The sequence below is a fragment of the Bos indicus genome, chromosome 12 (assembly GCF_029378745.1).
Source record: "Bos indicus isolate NIAB-ARS_2022 breed Sahiwal x Tharparkar chromosome 12, NIAB-ARS_B.indTharparkar_mat_pri_1.0, whole genome shotgun sequence".
NCBI lineage: Eukaryota > Metazoa > Chordata > Mammalia > Artiodactyla > Bovidae > Bos > Bos indicus.
The window spans coordinates 85171083-85180165 of NC_091771.1; the positions used below are offsets into that span (position 1 = coordinate 85171083).

The 9083-nt window shown below is 49.4% G+C and overlaps 1 protein-coding gene across 1 annotated transcript in view; it reads right to left on the reverse strand.

The window, feature by feature from the left end:
- EFNB2 (ephrin B2) overlaps positions 1-2306 on the reverse strand; it is a 49742-nt gene extending 47436 nt beyond the window's left edge. Inside the window, exon 1 of the mRNA XM_019971693.2 lies at positions 1818-2306. Within this exon, the coding sequence (XP_019827252.2) occupies positions 1818-1939 (122 nt within the window). The 5' untranslated portion in view covers positions 1940-2306. The remainder of the gene's footprint in view (positions 1-1817) is intronic.
- Between the last annotated feature and the right edge of the window lie 6777 nt (positions 2307-9083).

Consider the following 9083-nt stretch of genomic DNA (forward strand, 5'->3'; position numbering starts at 1 on the left):
TTAAATCTTATTGGGAGGAGGAGGAGAGTGGAAACCCAAACCCAAAAACCAGTCCCCCAAAGCCAGTCGGTGAGTGAAAGTGCAAGGCAGGCCCAGGGAGGAGGCGAGGGCCAGCTCGGCGACAGCGCAGGGAAGAGTGACCCCTGTAGGCAGGAAGCGAGCGCCGGCCGCCCTGGGCCGGCTCCCGTCTCCCCGGGTCCCGGGTGCCCGGGCCCAGGCTCCCAGCCCCGCGTTCTCCCGCACCACCCGGCGCCTCACGCTGCGGGAGCGGAGGCCCGCTCTCACTGCCAGCACTTTCTCAGCAAATACAGTATCTTACACCAAGGTGAGGAAAGAGAAACACAAGTCCATAAAGATCAGGCTACAGGGAAAGAAACCGCACTGAGTAACTTTTATTATACACGGGAGCAGTCTTGGGATAAAGCCATCCAGCCTCGTGCAAGAATCTCGGTTTCATCCGCTTTATAGCCGTGAGGTTTTTTCGCTCTTTACGAGGGAATTCTTGGTTAGCATGTTGGTGAATCTGAAATTCACCACTTTTAAAAGCGTGGATATAATTCTCTGATTGAGACGTGATCTTCCAATCAACCCCATCCCCACCCCCATCGCTTTATTCCTAAATCCACGGCCAACTCAGCTCAACTTCGTATTAGGTCATTGATTTCGCTTCTGATCTCAAATGCTGACTCTGGGAACGACCAGTGTCTTCAGACTTTCCCCCCAAGTTTCCCAAGGTCAAAAAATCCTATGGTTCTGTAAAATAATTTTGGCTAGGATTTGAAACGTCTCCCGAGAGTGAGGTAATAATGCAATACTGAGTGCACAGCTGACTAATTACCAGTCACGGCCATATACGTATATATATTATATATGTATATTTCGAGATGGATCGCCTTTTCTAAATGCTAAACGTAATCGGGCTGCTCACACTGAAACTTAATCTCCGCCAGGCCTGGCTTCTTCGGGCTGCACCTTTCAATAAAGCAAATCGGACCCAAGGCTCCCATTCCCGGCCAGGCTCCCCAAGCGCGAAGGCTTCAGGAGCTGTGTGGCGACTGGGCAGGGCCTTAATGAAGCTTTTGCGCAAAGCATCCTTAAAATCAAGTTAGCTTTCGGGACCACAGAGTCCGGCCCGTGGGTTTAGAAACGAAGGGAGAGGCCGACCTGCAGACGGTTCCCCGGGAGCAGCCAAAGGCCGGTTTCCCGGGCAGGGAGGGAAGGGCTCGCCGCCCGAGTTCTGGGCGAGCGAGCTCCCCGCGCACCCTCGGGCAGGCGGCGCGGCGCCCAGGCGCTCGAGCTCCGGGCGGCCCAGGGACCCCCGGCTCCCTTCTCCCGGGAGCGCTCCGCTGCCCCCCGGCCTGCTTGCCCCGCCCGCCCAGCCGGCCCGGCCCGCGCCCCGCCGCTCCTCTGGAGCCCCGCATCCTCGCGTCTCCGGAGCCCACCAGCTTCGGCGCGCCAGCCGGCCCTGTTTGTGGCCCCGTTCTCCGCCCTGGAGAAGTCAGGGTCAGGGATCGCCATCGGACACCTCTCCGGACGTGACACCCAAGTCAACAAGGGGCTTTTTTTGCGCCCGGGAGCCTGTTCACAGGGCGAAGAGGACGAGGAGGGCGCCCCTCAGGGCCGGCGCTCCGGCTGCAAGGCCGAGCGGAGTCACCACAAAGCGAAAGGCGGCGGGGGTGGGGGACGAGGGGGCGCGAGGGATCGAGCATCCAGAAACAGACTCCGAGGCTCGGCGGCCCGACCCATCCTCCCTTCGGGGCTGCGCGGAGCGGCGGACCCCGGGGCGGCGAACGAGGGGCATCGTGGACGCTACTTACTTGGAGTTCGAGGAATTCCAATAGATGGGTTCTAAAACTATCGATCTGGAAATCGCAGTTCTGCATAAAACCATCAAAACTCCCCAGCAGTACTTCCACAAGGAGTTCCTCCTCGCGGCCATGGCCAAGCCGCTCCCAGCTCCGCGCGCTCCTGGCGCCGGAGGAACGAAGTGCGGGCCGGGAACCCCAGTCCTCCGGGCAGACACGGGGGAGACCGCAGGCAGCTCCGGGGCGCGCCGATCAGCAGCTCCAGCGGTCGCCGAGGCACGGGGGCGCTCTCCGCGGGGGCCCTCAGAGCGCGGGGCGGGAGCGCACGCGCGGGGCGCGGCGGCGCGGCGGGCTCGGGGCTCCGGGGCGCCGCGCCGGACGCAGCTCGGACAGCCGGCTCCCGTGCGGCTCCAGGGTGCCGGGCGCCGGGAAGCGGGGAGGGCGCGCGGCCGGGACACAAAGGCGGAGAGACGACGCGGCGGCGGGCGCGGCGCCCCGAGCGGGGCCGCCTCGCACTATAGATCCAGGGGGCCAGGCAGCGGCCCGAGCGCGCGGGCGCCGCTTCGGCGCCGTTCCATGTCCCGGAGCGCGCGCGGGGCGCGAGCGGCGAGGGGCGCCTCCGGGCGCACGGGGAGCCTCCACAGTCCTCGCGGATCCCAGCCCGCGGGGCAGGCAGGAGCGGGGGGCTCGGTCCTCACCGCGAGCGCCAAAACGCGCGCGCGGGGCTGCGGGGTGAGGGGAGCCCTTTGTGCGCGGGGAGGGCGCCGGGACCAGCTCCGCGCGCGGCTCCTCGCTTCGGCCGGCGCCGCCGTCCCCGCCGAGCAGAGTCCGCTCGGCCGGCGCGCTGTCAGAGCGCTATAAACGCGGAGCCCCGCCCCGTGGCGCACCGCCCATTGGCCCGCCGCGCGGCTCTCGCCAGCCAGTTGGGCGGCCGGCTTGCCCGTCAGCCTCCACCCCGCCCCCCACCCGACAGTGGGCGGTGCCAGCTGACAGGTGAGCCCCGCCCCCGCCCCCGGGCGGGCGGTACGAGCTCAGCAGCGCCGGGGAGCCGGGGCCAAGGGGGACTGGCCCGCGCGCGAGCCCCTGGCGTCCCCGGAGCGACGGCGTGGAGACGCTAGGCCCCAGGGGGCGAGCAGGAGCGCGGGCAGCGTGGGCCACCTGTCCCCGCGCCCGGCAGCGCCCAGCAGCCGCGATCTCAAAGCCCAGCAAGCACCCTGAAGTTCGGCAGAGACACCACGGCGAGGGCGCCCCTTTTCCCTGCGGAGGGGAAGGCGGTGGGTTTCCCGAGGGTCTTCCTCCTTAAGAGGCGGAGAACTTCCCCCCCCAAAATCTGCGTAGAGGGGCTCGCGGCCCCTCGCGCAGCCCCTAGCCATCCCCTCTCCAGGGCTTGGCAGTGACGCTTCGCACACCTGATTTCTGCGCCAAACGCTGGCCGAGGCGCCCGATCCCAGTGCACGGGGGCCGGGAGAGGCAGAGCGCGTCTGCCGGGGATCCGGCGGGGTGGCCGAGCCCCGAGGCCCTGGCCCCACGAAGGCAGCGCTTCTCCCCGCGCGCGCCGCCGGACAGTCTCCTTGATCGGGACACGCTCACACCTCCCCAAGGTGACCGCGAATCTCGGGGGTGACGGGGACAGAGAAGCGGAGGGGAGGCGGGCATTCTTTTCTCCGAGTCCCTTTGGAGCGCGGGCCCCCGGAGCGCCGCGCCGCGCCGCCGCTTCCGCGAACCCACAGCGCCCACTAGCGGCCGGTCTGCGCGCTCCGCGGCCACAGCGGAACCCTCCGGCGGCCGTTACTCCGCGCGCGCGTCCCGCCGCGCAGAGGGGCCGCGGGCGAGATCGGCGGAGTGAGGAACCGCGGCGGGGACGAGGCGCTGTGCACGATTGCAACGATTCGGTTTGAAAATTTTATGTTGTATACCTACCTACAGCATGCTTTAAAAAATTCCTTTCTACACCAGGTTTCCCTTAATGTTTTAAACGCAAAGAACCGGTCACTACTATTGCTACGAATTCTTAATTTTTAAGACGGATTATCCACTAAATTTAAAACAATTATTTATATGGTAAAAAAAAAAAAATCTCGTTTAGATAGTTTGAGTTTCCCTTTCCCTCTTCTTTGTAATAACTTTGGAAGGGTTTTATAGTGCATTCAGTATTCGGTTTTTGGACATTAAGAATGTACATTTCAACTGGGAATGTTAAAACTTCTGTGAAGGCTACTTTTTGAGGCTGAAAATACCAAGGCAGGCGAGGTACCCAATACATTCATATTATTCCAAACAACTCTTTACAAGAAGAAAACAACTATATTCTCTGCATTTGCTAGTTTTCAATGAAAGACTCCAACTTGCTAAAGTATTTTAAAGTCTCAAAGACAGCAAACCGATTGGAAGTCACCTGACTCCCAGAGGACTGAAAAACTGGGAGCGAACAGGAAGTATATTTCACGTTTTTTTTAATAAGCTTACATTTAAGGGATTCATTTGAAACTTAATATAAAGCTAGCTTATAACCCTTTAAAAGTACTAAAACCGAGTGTCTCAGTAGCTGTTTCACATTTAGCAGACTTACGTTGTAAAATTTAAGTTGTGACCTCTTAGTGCCTACATCCTCTCTCCAAGTAAACCAGAGGAAATAAAGGAAATTTGCATTGTCTGAAAATAACCCTGGCTTCCATTTTTAGTCAATCAGATATCCTCACATCCAGAGCATTTTACCTTGGGGAAAATGTAAATATACATGTTTAAATGGCTTCCTTTTAAACAAAAAAGAATAAAGTTAAACAAAAAAGAATAAAGTGTGTTCTTGACCAAAAAATAAAATTACACCAAACGATTCCTATTATGTGCCTTTAGTGTGAATCTCACTTTCAGTAAAAGTAACTGTAGGAAACTATGTGAAAACCACCAGCAGTAGCACCACCACCGCTCTTTAATGACAATAACTAAAAGCGTCACCCCAAGTCACTTGTATCTATTGTGCGTGTATCTCCAAGGAGAAACCAGCAGTCCCGTCTGCCCGTGTGGGTCAGTTTAATAGCTCTTTGTATTTGGGCTTCATTGTACTTGCACTTTGTATTTTACAACTGGGAGAAACGTGGTTATTTTTGAAAACCTGTAATTCTACCGGCACGTATTTAACCCTACATCTAAAAATGAGATTTTATTTCAGCAAAAATTACTTCAACTACCTCCAGTGTTAAGGAAGAGATTTTTAAAACCCTAATCAAACTTTGAGGGATTTCAGACATAACCAAATATAAAAGTTGATGGATATAAATTTGAATAAACATAGAATGAAGTGGTCAATATAAAAGTTCGATAGTGGTAGTTTTAAAAATAAGAGGGCAATGAATTTTGTCCAAGTAAATGTGCCTTACTAGTCATGTTCCTACCCCTTTGGGGTTCATACTCAAGCTTTAGTCTTTGGAACTTATTCTTACATACTCCTTGTACAGTATTCCAAGACTTACTTTGAAAGACACCTTTAACTTTCAAAAAACTAAAGAAATGTCTAAGTTTAACATTACAGAAAAATTGCTGACGTTTGATTCTTGTGGATTCAATGTTGTCAAAGCCGTGAATTTTCTAACATGGCTGGAAGCCTCTACTGCACTACATACAGTTCATGTCCTACAAGGTACTTAAGTTGTAAGAGCTCTTCCCCCGAGTGACACTTTGCTTGGTCTTCCAGGTTAACACCTTTCAAAACAGAACTCTTTCTTAGATCACCTTTGCCACACATTCCTGCCCCATCAGCTTATAAAATTCGTATTATTACACATTGCAGCATGCTAAGTTAGTGTCTATTACTTTGGTAGGAAAAAAGTATTAGTCATTACATAGGGTTCTTGGTCAAGAGAGTAATTTTTCCCCTTTGGGAAGTTTCATGACCTTATAGACCCTAATATATTCTTAAAGGAACCAAATACCATTCCTTTCTACTACAGATGGCTTCCAAGGTGACTTTCCAGTGGTAAAGAACCCACCTGCCAAAGCAGGATATACAAGAGAAATGAGCGTGATTGCTGGGTCAGGAAGATCCCCTGGAGAAGTAAATGGCAGCCCACGGCAGTACTCTTGCCTGGGAAATCCCATGGACAGAGGAGCCTGGCAGGCTGCAGCCCATGGGGTCACCAAGAGTTGGACACAACTGGGCAAACACATAGTAATCTAATAAATCTCCAGCTCAAATGATCACTGCTCTTATATTAATGCAGAAGCACTGTATGTAGAAAGAATGTAGGTATGGCTCCAACTAGCTGGGGAACCTGGCACAAGACTTCACGTTAGATCCAACCAGTCAACCCTGGAGGAAATCAATCCTCAATATTCACTGGAAGGACTGATGCTGAAGCTTCAATACTTTGGCCACCTGATCCAAAGAGCTGGTAGACTCTGATGCTGAGACACTAAAGGCAAAAGAAGGGGGCAATAGAGGATGAGATGGTTAGATGGCATCACCGACTCAATGAACATGAATTTGAGCAAACTCCGGGAGACAGTGAAGGACGTTAAGTGCCTCGTAGGTTATGGTTCGTGGGGTTGGAAAGAGTTGGACACGCCTTAGTGACTGAACATGCTGAGATTCCCACTTTGTGTACTGTTAAGATACAGACATCCGTGTAATAAATTCTGCTCTCAACATGTAAGGGGTATTACTAACCAGCAGTCTCCATCAAACCATTTTTGCTCCTTTATCCCATTTTGCAGTAAGAAATTTCATAGTACCTAGAACCAACTGGAATTATATATTCCTTTAATTCATGTTGTCATTAATTTAATCCATTGTGAAAGCCTGGAAAATGAGGAAGGCAACAATCATTACCCAAATGTATACAAAGAACCCATTTTATTCTAACCCTAATAAACCAGGCTTAGCGATGAGCAGTTACAGCAATCTTACAAGGTTACTGACGCTACTGAACACACACACACATAAACCTTCGCTTGAGTGGTAGTGAAAACTACCTGAACACTGATTTTACTTTTACTCTGAAACTGCTCCTTTACACTCAGAGCCATCTGGGTGTACTGGCTTCAGACGTGGCAAGATTAAAAAAAAAGTGAACCTGTCCCAGCATCCCCTGGTCAACCACCAGAGGCTCAGGAAAGGGACAATCTTGTGAAACAACGTCCCATCAAGTCCAATCACACACACACCAACCTTTAAGTCCTGCTGGGTTGTCTGTATCCCTTTCTTTCCATTGCTTCCTAGCTGCAAGTCATTCATTCTAGTAATTATAGATACACAGTAAATGGATCAGGCAATGTGACTTGACCATCTGAAGACCAATTATGGCTATCTGCTACAAAACATACAGTGCGAAACATTCAGTATAAAACAAATTACTGCTCCACTGGCAACTCTGTGACACTGGACCACAGACTGTTTAAAAAAGAGAAAACAGCACTTAAAACACAAGGGTCAACAAGAAAATGTATCAATGACAAAGGTGATGGTGAAGAATGAACACCTCCACAAGTGGCAATTCAACCAATCCGAGCGGGCCTGCTGCTTGGCCTTCACACGCCTCCCAGAGCCTGTACCTTCACTGCTTCTGGTCCTTTCGCTAGTCAGTCATACTTTGGTACCCGAGGGTTCGCAAGCCTCCTGGATGGAGTCTCAAAAATTGATACCCTGTTTTAGAATTTCTCATGGCCAACAGACAAAACAGACGGATGGCTCTGGGTGTAAAGGAGCAGAAAACTGAGGCAATCGATGACAGAAGCTCTGGTTTTATTAACATCTTTGGAGAAACTTTAGTTGAGAACTCTGATATAAAACAAAGCCTTGGAAACCATACATACACCTCAACTGGCCAGGATTCTATGCTTATTTTACCTCAGAAAATTTAAATAGTACGAATTTTCTTTTGCAAATTTTTTTTTTTGGTACACTAAATTATTTGCAAATTCTTAAAGTACTGGTGGTTACACAGAAAAGCTATGGACAATACTAGTAAAACTGACTCAGAAATTAACTGAGGACAGGGAGAGCCTAATTTGCTGTCTTCACAAGAGAAACTGAAGTAGTGTATATTTAACTACAAACCCCTTCCCCTCTTTGCAAGCATTAAAGAGTCCTCACACATAGCTAATTTAAAGGTTTAGTTTATACAACTGATTTCATTCTGCAAACTCCACAATATAAATGGCAATAACTACATATTTTAAATACTGTAATAAAAATAAACAAAGTCATTAGTTCTGTAATGCAGTAAGAACTTATAACTTTAAAAAACAAATTGTGAAGAAAAGCATACTTAATAAATTAAGGAACATCTGAACTGCTAATAGTTTGGGAAAGAATTTGAACTTTTATAATATGTATACAAAAGCAGTAGAAATGAAGAAAACAAATGACTACATACTGCTGTTGCACAGAGAAGACTGGGTGTACTTTATTAACAATTCCATCCTCTTTCCTGCAGCCTGGAGCAGGAACAATTTCATTATTGGACAGGAGTCTCCAACAGCAGAGGGGTACTGCAATACGTTACTGAGCAACTCACTGTGATTTCACACCGTATGAGGCAGGAGAAAGCTTTTAAAAATTAAAAAAGGCACGCATAGCTGATTTCATATATTCTAGAGTCCAGGCTACTCTCTTAGATACAATGTTTAGAACACTTGTATAGCAAAACAATTTTTAAATAAACATTTCCAAAAACTTGAATACACAACTTAGGAACAATGGATCTGCACCCCCCCCCCCCAAAAAAAAAGTTACATTAAAAAAAAAGTGTTAAGAATCATAAAATAATTAGAGCTAACCTAGAGATTAAAAAAAGGATTCATAAGCAACCTAAATTCTTTAGGTAAATAAAGTGAATGTTTTATTAGAATAGAAGGTACCATGTTTACTAAAAGTCAGTTCTCACTACAGTTCATGCCTATTTAAAATTCTATCTTTAAAGATACTTAAACCTAGTTTATTGTTCCTTACCACAATTAGACTCATGAAGAGCTCAAACTAAAGCATGCACACACAAAATAATCTAGCATTTAGTCATCTCATTAACTTATGTTTTCACTTTTTAAAAGACTGGTCAAACTGTCTCAAAAATATTGGAAGGCTTCTCTACTTTGATGACATATCTATGCATCTCAGGCAGCTTTTTTATATCCATCTCCTTTTCTTGAATAAATGTTTTAATGCCAGTTGACTTAAACCTATGTAAAGATAAATGAGGCAGATTCTAGTGTATAAAAGTCATTTATAAGATACCACATGCAAAAACAAAAGAAAAACTTTTAAGTTGAAATGTGTTTTCCCCA